Source organism: Rhinolophus sinicus, chromosome 14 (genome assembly GCF_057876585.1).
Source record: "Rhinolophus sinicus isolate RSI-liver-muscle chromosome 14, RSI-T2T, whole genome shotgun sequence".
Lineage (NCBI taxonomy): Eukaryota > Metazoa > Chordata > Mammalia > Chiroptera > Rhinolophidae > Rhinolophus > Rhinolophus sinicus.
The window spans coordinates 182064261-182076955 of NC_142514.1; the positions used below are offsets into that span (position 1 = coordinate 182064261).

General features: G+C 55.6%; 1 protein-coding gene across 38 annotated transcripts in view; it reads right to left on the reverse strand.

Annotated features, from left to right (window-relative positions):
* NRXN2 (neurexin 2) overlaps window positions 1-12695 on the reverse strand; it is a 104935-nt gene that overhangs the window by 1909 nt on the left and 90331 nt on the right. For 37 of the 38 annotated variants that reach the window (XM_074336612.2, XM_074336605.2, XM_074336604.2 and 34 more), the window contains one exon: window positions 11796-11874. In XM_074336612.2, the coding sequence (XP_074192713.1) occupies window positions 11796-11874 (79 nt within the window). Of the gene's footprint in view, window positions 1-461; window positions 2068-11795; window positions 11875-12695 lie in introns of all 38 variants that reach the window. The other variant, XR_012497627.2, reaches the window with a different exon arrangement.

Sequence of the window (12695 nt, forward strand, 5' to 3'; positions counted from 1 at the left end):
AGAGAGAAGAGAAAAGAGAGGGCGTCAGCGAGGGCCGGGGCGCAGGAGGCCGCCACAGAGAGAGAAACAACAGCCTCACACACCCAAATCGGTTCCAATTGGCTTTGGCGGAGACTAGAGCGGGCTGTGCCCACCCGCCAGCCGGCCGGAGCACTGCGCTTTAAGCGGGCAGCGGCTAGATGCCCTGGGCACCCCACGCACGGGCTCTGTGGCTCTCTGGGTTTTGTCTTTTGTTTGTCTTAAGAAACCAAAAGGAACAGAAAGGAAAGAAATAGAAAAGAAACGGAAAAAAACTACTGGTTTAAGGCTTTAAAAAACAAACAAGAGCAGCATTTAAACAAACCTAACAACAGTATCTTAGGGTTTTTTCTAGATATTTCTCTTTTTTTGCTTTTGGTTTTTTTTTTTTTCTTTTGTTTTTAAAAAAGAAGATAGCATACCACGGAATTCAGGCAACTTACATCAACAAATAGGCCGTGTGATTTTAGCATGAAGAAAAAAATTACAAACAGAGCTGTGTAAGCGGGTTCTCCCGGAAAAAAATAAGAAAAAACAACTTTTCCGTACAACGTTTTCTATCTGTTTGGTATCTCCCTCCCTCACTCTTCTCTCCCTGGACATCCTGCTTCCTCCTGAATACTCTGTCTCCTCCCTTGCTTGTGCCCTCTCCCCGCATTAAATTAACAAAACTGAAATCTGCACAGTCCAGGCTGGCATTGAGGAACTATTACCACCAATTGGTGTCAGCGTGTGGGGGAGGGAGGGGTCAGTGGGAAGGAGAGCTTGAGGAAGAGGTACATGACAGGCAGCTATGTAGGAACTGCTACATGGGTGAGGGGACTTGGGAGGGGATGGTCATGGGAAGGAGTTTTGAAGACTAATTGCAGGTTGGCCACGTGGGGAGAAATTAAAGGTGGGAGGTGACCAAGTCCATGAGGAAGAGTGGGCAAAGAGGAAACAGACACACTGGAGGAGGGTCTTGTCCTATAGGATTTTGGGAAGGGTGGTGAGAAGCCATGTAGAGGCAGGGAGGTGGGGAGGGGCAGGGGGTGAGTGAGGGAAGTGAGCAGGGACACACGATTTCTGAGCTATCCCTAACTCCCCAACTTTCTCTTCACCCTCCACCTCTGACCCCCACTGGCTTCCCCCCTCCCTCCTCCCCAGAACCCCCACGGGCCGCCAGGACCTGGCCAGGTCTTGAGTGCCTCTGGCCCTCTTATTATTGTTAAAACAATAATAAAACAACGGAAAGAAGAAGAAAGCAAAAAAAGAAAAAAAATACAAACACAGCCACCTAGGAATGAAACACTTGCTAATATAGGGCCCAGGGGAACTAGTTGGGAGGGTTTTGGGGGATTAGGTCTCTTCCCTCCCTAGGCCTGATAACTGGGCTCCCCTGGGCAGAAACTGCAATTCCCCTCTGCCCCAATGGGTGAGGACTACAACTCCCATTAGCCCTTGGAGGGTTATGGACCACAATTCCCATCAGCCCCTGAGTCGACAACTACAACTCCCATCAGAGCCCACTCTCAAGGTAAAGTACTGCAACCCACTGGTCTAGGGTAGAAGGAAGCGGGAGCCTACTTCTAGGAGGCTGGTGGGAGGGCTTCCTCCTCTTGGAGGGGTGCCTCTGGGCTGGTGGGAGCAGGTTTACTCGGTGGCTCTCCCTCCAGCACAGTCCAAGCCCTGCCCCCATCTGAGTGCTTCTTCCTGGTCCCTGAAGGGTGTGGTCTTCACAGATCACACCACAAGCCCTCCACTCCCTCCACAAGCAGCATGCCAGGGCTTCACTTCCAGCGCCCCCCTGTCCACGGCAGCGAGGTCAGCTGCTGTGCTGCTGTTTCAAACACCTCTACTGATCCTTCAGATCACAAGCTCCAGCAATCTGGCAGATCCGTCCTTGGCCACACTAGCCAACCTCAGCCAAGATCTTGCCATTGAACTTGCAGCCTTGCCGGGCTCCTCAGGCCGCTCTTCCTCAAGCTCCAATCTCCCCATGGGCAGGGGCTCACCTGCGCCCCAGATCGTGAAGCCCAGGGCACCTGGCCCTCCAGGGGCTCAGCCACACTGAAAAACAGCCAAGAGCAGAGAAGCATATTTTGTGGAAGTGGGGCCTTCCAACCCGGCTTTTTATGGAGGAGGATGCTAAGGGGAGGGAGGGAGCAGGGCTTCCCAAAGGTCACCAGGTGTCAGTGTCAGGCTAGGTGAATGAGTGGACTGTCCAGTCCCTCCTGTGGTTCTTGGAAGCTGGGGAAGGACCAGTCCCACTAGGAGCCTGGGAAGGCCTGACTCACCCTCCCCATGCCTGCAGCAGTAACCTACCCGGTGGCTTAACTTGTGCCTTAACGTGGGAGGCCAAAGACCTGTTCTGCCGTTAATTCCTGTGTGACTATTGGCAAGTTTCTTTCACTTTCTGGGCCTCAATTTCCTCATCTATAAAATTAGGGTATTGGGCTCCAGGCCCAGGGTGAGGCCAAGGCCTGGCTCCCATGGACCTCCAGCCAACGGATGAATATAATTTGTCCTTCCATCCCCATCTAGGCCCAGACCCACCAAGGATGGCCCAGCACGCTGGTCCCTGGGTAAGGGGCAAACTCAGCTCTCAGCAATCAGGAGAAGGCTGGCAGCCTTTCAAGTGATGGCATTTTGAGCCCTATCATGGCAGGGCTCTCCTCCCTGCATGGACCCTAAACACATCTGCGGTCCTCATTGCTGGCCACACCACCTGCTCCTTCCCAACCTTTGCCTTCTGTTCAGAACACCTTCCTCTGCTGTTATCTCACTTATCCTTCTAATCCAGCCAAACACCTCCTCTTCCAGGAAGACTTCAGGTTTGGACTCACAATGCCAGGAAAGGCCCAAGGCCCAACTGTCTGTCTCCTAGCTCCCAGCATTGGGCCTGTCACAGAGCAGAGGCTCATTGTGTTTTGACTGGAAGGGAAAACATATTCACCATTTCCTCTGAGCCAGACCAGGCTAGATATCTGGGGAAGGGGGTGACAGCCCCTCTCACGGACCAGAGCTGCTGGGCTCTGAACACCCTTCCTCCCCACCCCGCACCAGGCAGCAGGCACTGCTGAGTTCAGCCTGGCAGGACCTGGCTTTGTGGGCCCATCTCACCCATAGCCACCTCTACCTTCAGTCTTAGACTGGGCCACCAGTTACTCTTGGAAACTTCAGGATCAGGGCTTGTTGTAGGAAGGCTTGTGGCCCTTGACCAGCTGGCCATGGCTAGGGCCCCAGTGGAATGCCAGGCCCAGGGCACAGGACCAGGAGGTCCTTGCTGGGAACACATCAGGGCACAGACCTTGGCTCACCACCCTTTCTCACCCCCGCTAGACTAGGGTGTGTGGGGGCTTTAGGCCTTGGACCACAGACACATGCTGCCTGGCCTGAGCTCCCCACAACCACGTGCCTGAACTTGCTGGTTGTAGGTCCTTGGGACTCACAGGTTCCCCCTGTGCAGTCTCTCCCTGGTCATATTGACCTCTTGCCCCTGCCCTTCAACCCAGCGGCTTCCTGGCCTCCATATCTGGATCTCAGCCCTATCCCTGCTCTTCTGGGGCCTTTCCCTGGGCCTTTATCTGCCCAATGTTTGCCAGAAGCTCCTGGGGGTGTCTTGCCCACCCCCACAAACCCCCACACTGCCACAACTGCTCCTTGGTGCCCCCTTCTTGTGGCCCTGCATGTCAGCCTCCAACTCCCACACTTCTTCCCTGTGTCCCACACCCTTTATCAAGATGACTCCACAAGATGACGTACTGTCAAGACCCCACACTGCCTTCCTTCCCTGACACACTCAAACTGGCCTGGGCTCCGTGGCAGTCAAGTCACACGCAACAGGGGGCACTGGGTTTCCTGGGGTCATACACTGGTCCAGGGTCAGGCAAGCTTGCCCTGGTGCGGATCTAGCATGGCCTGGAGTGGGGGTGGGACCCCTCAGAGACTCCTCACTGTGACAGTGTAACCAGGGGCTCCCCAGGCCACCCCTCCCACTGGGCATCTGGGGATGCAGTCACGAAGATGCTGGTACTTAGGACCCTGGGTCCAGCTCCATACCAAGGGTGCACGTTGGGATGGGTCGTCCCTGTGAATCTGATAAAGGCAGCCTCTCCCCTCCCCCACTTTCGGCAGCTGAAGCATTTGGGAACTACTCACAGGTGCACTTATCACAGATGCCACCCACCCTCTGCTCTGAAACTGAATTGCAGTGTATGTCAACCCCACTTACTAGAGACAATTCCATTCTGGCCAAGGGCACCACCAGCCATTCCTGAGTATCCCTCCTCCCCCAGGTAGGTCCCTTCCCCCAGGGGCTGCTGGCCCTGCAAGCTGAGCCCTTTCTGCCTTTAGGGAACAGAAGACTACTAATTGGAAATCTACCCAAGAACCCCATTCCCACCCAAAGGGGTGTCTAGAACTGAGGTTAAGTGTCAGAGACAAAGTAATCAGCTGGCTGAGGCTTCAACTGCCAGCCCTGGGTGCCCTGCCCAGGCTGTTGAGGGCAAGAAGGCTACTAGCTCACAGGGCATTTCATGTAGATTAGAAAAAAGGCAGCACCCTGACATGGCCACAGCTCAGCAGAAGCACAGCTTCGCAAACAGCATCTCTGTGCACAACTGGAAAAGGTATTCTGTCTTCCTGGTGGACACAGCCCCACTCCAGGGCCCAGGACAGGCAGGGCACTGGCTAGATTTCAGCCCTTACTCACCTGTTCCAGCAGAGAACAACCTGTGCCACTGTATGCAGTGGCCTGAAGGATGGTGCCCCTCCCCCCGAAACACCCGCACAGCAAAGGTGGCGTCAAGGTCAGAGGCGGAGGTACTCGCGTGTGCACACGCAGGAGCACACCCCTGAGGCTCTGCTTCTGTGCTCCTGGCCATGTCTCTAAGCACGTGTGTGTGTACACGAACCTCGGTGCATCTGAGCATGTGAGTGTGCATGTCAGCTAATCTGAACAGACAAGTGTACGTGTAAGTGAACCTCTGGCTTTGGGCCTGCGTCTGAGCTTGTGTGCAGGTGTGCATGCATTAGTATGCCGAGAACAGTGAGCATGCCACCATGGGTCTGAGCACACGTGGGGTGCTCCTGGAAACACCTCCTTCCCCAACCTCATTTTCTCCTTCCCCTGGGCAGTGAGACTGCATTTCCCAGAATCCCTTGCAATTAGGTGTGGCGATATGACTGAGCAGTGGGCAGCACTGGTCCATGAAAGCCTCCTGTGTACAATACTCTATGCTCTTTCTCCTCCTCCAGCGACCTGGTAAACGACATGTTGAAAATGGAGGAGCCACAACATGAAGGAGTCTGGATTCGCGCAGCACCCCTTGGGGCAGAGCGATCTGCTGCTGATCAGGAGGTGAGGCTTCACCTGGGTGAGAAACTCCCACTGAGATGCAGGGCTTATCTCTTACAGAAGCAAACGCTACCCTACCTCATACAGATACTACCCCAGAAGTGGGTGTCACAAACACCTGTGGCACTCAGGTGACAATCCAAGGAAACGGACTTGGCAGCTGGACAGATGAAGAACCGTATCGGTGGCAGGACTTCTGGTACCACCCACTGCTTGTGATGACCCAGCGGGCAGCTCATGATGAGGCTGAGGCACTAAGGGAAAGTGCCAGGAAAGTCAGGATGCCAGTGCTGGCTCTTACTTTCTGCTTTCAGTAACACAGTACAAGAAAGAGACCAAGACAGGCGAGAATTGGTGGGTCTGCAAACAGATGAAGGGAATAGAGAGCCCAGAAATGTGGGGGCTGCAAGTATCCAAAGAGCCACTGCTTCCAAACCCCAAATTGTAGATCGAAAACGGCTTTGAAGGACAACGGCCCAGTGAAACGTCCACCTGAATAGGGGGCTCAGCCTTGCCACAAGGGTCAGGTTAAGGGTGTGGCTCCCCACCAACTGTTTCCAATGCCCTCAAGAGAGTCACCACCAAATTAACAGACAGGCATGGGGGCAGGAAAACAAGGAAATAGCTGGCTTGAGAATTATGTCTACGAAAGATCTCTGAATATGGTTATTTTGTTTGAGCCTTAAAACCACCTTTGGGCTCCCAAATATGCATGAGCAGGAAGTGAGCTGTCCAGGCTATAGGGACCCCAATGAGGACATTTTCCCAATACTGACTCAGAGATAGCCATGGAAGCTAAGGACCAGAAAAAACCTTCCAGAGGGCAGCGCCAGGACGCCAGACAAAGGAGAGGGAGTTTCTCCCAGATGGCAGAGGCGGGGTTTAAGGAGGGAACTTCCCGCTATAGGGCAGAGCCTCACGCACTGTACATGCTGGCTGATTTCTTCCCCGCTGGGAACTGGGAGCCGCTGTGTGCCTTCCATCCTTCCCTTTTTTGAATGGGAGGATTATTGTGGTGATTGTTTCTGCCCTACCATTGTATTCTGGGTGTGTAGTGGGGTGTGTGGGCAGTGACGTCAATTATCCTTTTATTAATAGTTCATGGGTACCCAAGAACCACGTCTGTACCCGATGGAGTGGGCCGCCATCTCCCAGACATGCTCACCTTTGAGATCACTGCCCTAACTGGGTGGGACTTTGGGGTGTCTCCCTTGGGGAGGGGCGGGTGTGCTCTGTGGGTGGGAGAGAGTGGAATGGATCATTGGTGACCTAAAGACCAGGCTGCAGCAAATAGATCGGTAGCTGGTCACCAAATCTGTCTCTGCTTCCTCCTGGGGGCATGGCAAGGCCAGACCTCCAGGCCTCCCTGGGAGCTAGCTGGTAGTCACGTGACTGAACTCCAGGGGCAGAATCAACAGGAGCAAGGTGCACCTCTTCCCCCAGGCCTGACCCATCAAACCCTCCCCTCCGTGACCCTCCCTGCTCATTCCCTCCCACAACTCAGACAGTCACCCTGTAGAGGTGGTGCAGCTTCAAAGTGGAAGGAGGCAGAGCCCGGAACCAGCGCTTGGGGAAGAGCGGCCCACCGATCTGGAGCACCTGGTTCTAACTTTACGTGAAGGAGAAATAAATTCCTGTGTGTTGTGGCGTTCATCTGTTATAGCAACTAGCGTTACCTTAAGACATTCTGGAATCTGAACACATTTGTACCTCTGTGAATCTGAGCTAAATGTATGCATCTGAGAAATGTGTCCGTGTCTGTGGAATTAAGCCTGTGTGTGCCTCTGAGGGTCTCATGTACGTGTGCGTGGGGGCGATGGCTCAGGAAGGATGTACACATATGGGAAAGTGTATGAGGCTGCTTCTGTGGGTCTGAATCCACGCGGGCTTATGCGAATCCGTGTGCGTGCGTGCCCTTGTGTGTCTTAGCAGCTGTGTGTGGACACCGAGCATGGATTTTACTGGGTCTGAACGCATGTGTATGGCTTGCGTGTCTGAGGATGTGTGCTCTTCCGTAGGCAGCTGCATGGGTACCTCTGAGCCTGTGTAAGAGCATCTGTAGCTGTGAGCGCCATTGTGGGCCCGTGCACACGAGTGTGTGTGCACACGAGTGTGGGGCTGAGTATGTGTGTGCGTGCCTTGAGGGGTCTGAGCATGTGTGTCTCTGTGCACATGGGTAGACATGGAAGAATGAGCCGCTGTAGGTCTGAGCGAAGATGGGCCTGTCTGCTCATGGGCCAGTGTGGGAGGGGAGCAGGTCTGTGAGTCCGAACGAACGTGTGCATGTGCGCGGACCTGAGTCTGGGCACACATGGCCTACCTCTGAAAGCGTGCACACAAGTGCCCTGTGGGTCTCAGCACACGTGCCTCTGTGGGAATGGGAACATACGCTGGTACCTGAGGACATCCCTTTGAGGATGTGTGTGCGTCTGGTGAATGTGAACATATGTGCGGGCGAACGTGGGTCTGAGTACGAGTGGATACTTGGATGGAGTCGTGACACACGCACTCCGGTGAGCCTGGGCACAAATGTGTACTCCCCGGAATTCACGCACGTGTGTGCGCATGTGCACCTGCGCCTTGGTGAGCCTGGGCACATGGTGAACGTGGCTGCTCTGAACATGTGCACGTGCATCTGTGATCCTAAAACATCCGTGAGCGGCCGGAAGTCTGAGCATATGCGTAGGACCCTACGGTTTCACCACGTGAGTGTCTTATGCAGGTGGATCTATGCACACGTGTGTGCCTGTGAGCCGAGCGTGGATGTGGAATTCTGAGTCTGAGGACATGTATGTACATGTGCTTCGATGGCTCTGGCACATGTGTATGTGCTCAGGCCTGAACACACATGTGTATCACGAGTGTTTGAAATACACGAGTGCTTCTACAGGTCTGAGTGTGTGTGATTCTGAACATCTGGTGTGTGCCTCAATAGATGTGTGTGCAAACGTGCCTCAGCAGGTTTGCATGTGCATAAATGTGCAGCTTTGAGCACACGCAAGTGCCCTGGTGCATTTAAGACAATGCTGTGCGTGTACTTTTAGGTGGCCGAGCACATGTGTAATGAAACTCGTGGGTCCAAGCAGGTGGGCACCTGTGAGTCCACATCTGTGTGGGTCTATTGGGAGCTTTAGGCACACATGTGCAAGACTGGCTCTGAGTACACGTGTAAGACTGAGTACACGTGTGTGAGACTGTGCACGTGTGTACGGGGTTGTGCTGCTTGTGTCTCAACAGCTATTTTGGGTGTATGGACGTCTGGGGCTCTGAGGACATGTGTGCTTCTTAAGGTCTAAGCATGTGTGAGCCTGTTGGTCTGGGCACAAATGGCATGTGCGCTTCTAGGTTTGAACATGCATATGTATGTGCCTGTGGTGGTGGGCACACGTGAGCTTGCTGGTAGGCCCGTAAACGTGTGCATGGATGTAGGTGTGTGTGCCTCTGGTCAGACACATGTACATATAGATGCGTGTGTGCACAGGTGTGTGCCTCTGTGGGTCTGAGCCTGTGTGCACTTCCTACGTCTCAGCAGGTGCAAACTCAGATCCCTACCTGGGTCAGGCCGGCTGAGAAAACGAGGGGTGGTGGGTCACACTACCCACCATACAGTGTACGGCCCCCTTAATGGCACTCCCACTCCAAAGAATTGAAACGCTGTGTCCATCAAACTATACCCTTTTTGGCTGGGTTGCCAACCTCAGGTAAAATAACCATGTTAGACGATGGTCTCACCAAGCTGCGGGGAAAGGGTATGGGACCGGGGGTGTGTGGAGCAGCCCAGATCGTGGGGAAGGGTGGAAAGGTGAACAGGGATGATCCCAGGCTTCACACCTGGACCCAGGGAGGAGGATCTGGAAGATGGGAGGGATGCAAACACCCTGGGCTCAGGCCCTGGGCAGCTGCTGTCTCTAGCCAGGCTGCCTCCACTTCTAATGCTGACCTTGGAGACCAAGGAGGCCTGGCCCTTTGCTAGAGAAAAAGCCTCTCTGCACTAGGGGGAAAAGAGGGTCCCCGGTGGGGGAGACATGGTCTAGATCAGCCTGGGGAACCCTGGAGTCGTCTTGGTCCTGGCCTGGCCTCCCATCAGGATGACAAGAATCCAACTTTAAGCATTTCAAGGGGCACGAGTGTGAAAGTGCAAACGTGCGATGCTCGTCTGGGGGACAGCTGTGGCTGCCATCAGTTTCCTCCGGGAGCTCAAGCGTGCACTCTGCCTTCCCTCCCCCCTTATTTGTAAAGTCGAGTGCCAGACTGGCCCCCCAACCTCTCCCTACCCCCACCTTGTATTCCTCTTCCATCCTCAATCCTCCCATTCCGTACTTGGCCCTTTTCCCAGGAAGATGGGCCCAGCAATCAGTACAGCTCTCTTCTCCTAAAACAGCCTAAACGAGCTCGGCCCACCTGTGCACACATTCAGTCACACCCCGGCCCCTAACAAGACTCAGGCCTGGGGAAGCCAGGACCTGGGCAGACAGTGTGTGGAGCTGGTGTGGCCCAGTGTGCGATGCGTGTCTCTGCATGGTGGCCATCTGGCCCAACGCGCCTCTCTGCCTAGGGCCCAGGGAGAGCAGAGACTCCTCTCTCCCTGGCAGTTCCCACCCCAGAGTGTGCAAACACTCCGGCACATGTGTGCAAACGTGTGGTGGGACCAAGCAACACCCTTTCCTTATGGCCCACACAGCCCTTTGTCCCCAGAGCCCTGTCCCAGGGCTCTCATAGGCCAGCTATCACAGCCGTTCTGGAAAGCCTGGGCTAGAGAGGCTGTGTGCACCTGCAGGAAACCCCAGGAAGTGACTAGTCAGAGAGGATAAAGCAGAGTCGAGGGGGAGTTCCGTGTGGAAGCTGTCAGATGCCCAGAACCTCCCAAAGCGATGGTGGAGTGTGAAGGTGCATCCCTGAGCCAAGGTCGCCCCGTGAGATGGAAGGAACAGCCCCCAACAGAGGGGCTTCCCCACAGTGGAGGGCGTCTGCTCCAGAAAGCACAGGCCTTTGCTGTGGACAGGGAGGCTTTTCCGGCCCAGCAGCCTGAGGCTCCCCTAAGTGCCTCAGGGTCCAGGACTGCTGGGAAGACCCCCCTCAGCTTTGATCTACGGGGAGAACACAGAGGGCAGCCAGCTTTCAGCCTCTGGATCTGGAGGCCTGTGCCCTAGAAATGCCCCTGCCCTTGGTCTCTGGAACCTGAGCGTCGGCCCCAAGGCTCCAGTCCTGTTCCTCCCACACTCCGTCCATGGTTACAGCACACCCTCAGCTTGAGCGTCTCCTCTGGGGCTGGCAGATCCCCCAAGCCCACCCCCAGGTCAGCTTCACAGGATGTACCCAGGTCACACTGCCCATCTCAGCTGATGACATCACTTTCCCAACCCTGCAGGTACCTGCCCCAACCTCCAGCCTTCTGGTAACAGCAGCCCAGGTGCCACCCACGGCAAAGTAACAAGGAGACGTCTCTGGGAACCCAAGCAAGGGATGTATGCTCCCACGGGCTCATCCAAACTGCCACCAAGGCCCGGACTGCCCTGCTGGGGAAGCTGGCCACCGCCAGTCCTTCCTCCTTCCCCACCGCCAGCCTCAAACACCAGGACTCCTGCTCCTCTCAGCCACCCTCCCACCAGCTCAGCGGAGCAAGCCTCGCACCACTTGCCGCTCCACACCCACACTTCTCAGTCAGCACTCCAGGCCCACCCCTGCTTTGCCAATCTGATCTCTCTCTAGGGCTGCACCATGGCCTCCAGCTGGACGGAGCAAGCCTGGAATGCTACCTCTCGGGAAGCCTGCCCTCCCAGCCCTGCTCTCTTCCTATAACAGCTCTCCCAGCAGAAATCTGGGCAGGACCTCAGGTCCCAATCTCCCCAGGGGACCGACCACATGTCTGGCCAAGGGGCACCTCCGGCCCAGTTCACTGCTGTGAAGTAACTGCCCCAGCTTGGCCTGGTAACCCCGGCAGAATGTGCAGCCACCTCCCTGAGACTGGGGATAAGGAAGGTTCAGGATCCAGCAGAGACCTCTACTAGTGACCAAGAAAATACCAGGCTCAGGGGCTGATGGGAGTTGCAGTTCTGGACCCAAGAGCTGATGGGAGTTGTAGTTCGTAAACCTGTATCCCCGTCCCCCAGGACTCATGGGAGCTGTAGTTACTTATCTTTCTAGGGAAAAGTCTCCATTTTTCCCTCCCAGCCTCCCTTGGCCCTCAACCCCAGGACCCCAACCTATGGACTTCACTACTTCTAAGGGCCAGGGCACTAAAAGGCCAAAAACTGCCTCGCCAGAGGGTACGTGAGGGACCTTGGGGGTGGGGAAATGGTAGGAAGGGAGAGGAGCTATCAGGAAAAGCTAAGGCCTGGCAGTAGGCCCTTTGGGCTTGGGCCAGGTGGCAAGGACAGTCGCCCCCTCCCATCAGCGTCGCAGTGGGCCCCGGGGCAGGGGAGGGGGGAAAGGTACTCACCAGTACTGGGCTCACACTCCTCCAGGTCCTCGTCATCGCTCGGACACTCAGCCGAGGCCACTAGGAGGTCATCTGTGTTCTGGGGGTGAAAGGAGGGGTGGGGAAAGAAGAGGGTTCCAGGGTGGGTCAGCAGATCCCTGCAGCCACCTCTTGAGGTACAGGATGGCACACAGGATGGGGCCCCGGGCTGAGACACACACCCTGGTCCGTGCCCCAGCTCCCTCATCATTTGGTGGGTCACCGTGGGCCTCCATTTCCCCTGCCCTGCAGGGGCTCCCCACGGCTCCTGGGGATCAGTGAGACAGCGCATGTCCAGACAGTTGAGGAGACTGGACACCAGACCTGGAGCCTCAGGGCTAGAGCAAGGGGACCCAAGACATCAGGCAGACAAGGCACAGGGGCATCTGGAGGCCAGCATGGGCCGAGGGGGAGCAGGACCTGCGGGTTTCCTGGCTCCAGCCTCACTACCCCATCACTCTCATCTCTCTTCCAACCCGCTTCCCCGAGCCCAGAAACCAGGCTGCACACAATTAGGGCTGTGGTTGTCATGACAATGGGAGTCGAGTTTGTCAGCATTTTCTCTCCTCCTGATTGCAAAGAAAGAGAATCCCCAAGATGAGTGAGTATAAGGGGTGAGGGTGCTCAAGGGGTGTTAGGGAAGAGACCCAAGGAGGGAAACCCAGAGTGCAGGCGGGCAGGGAGCCTGAGAGACCACAGGGTGTAAGGAGAGGGTCAGGCTAAATGTCAAGGATAGAAGCTGGGGAGGGGAAGGGGTGAAAGGTCATCCTGCCTCTACCCTGCCTCCTTATAGTTCAGACATTGTTGCCTTCACCCAAGGGCTGTATCCTTGCCCCCTGTGGGGGATTCTCCTGCACAGCCATGATCCCTAGGGTTCCCACC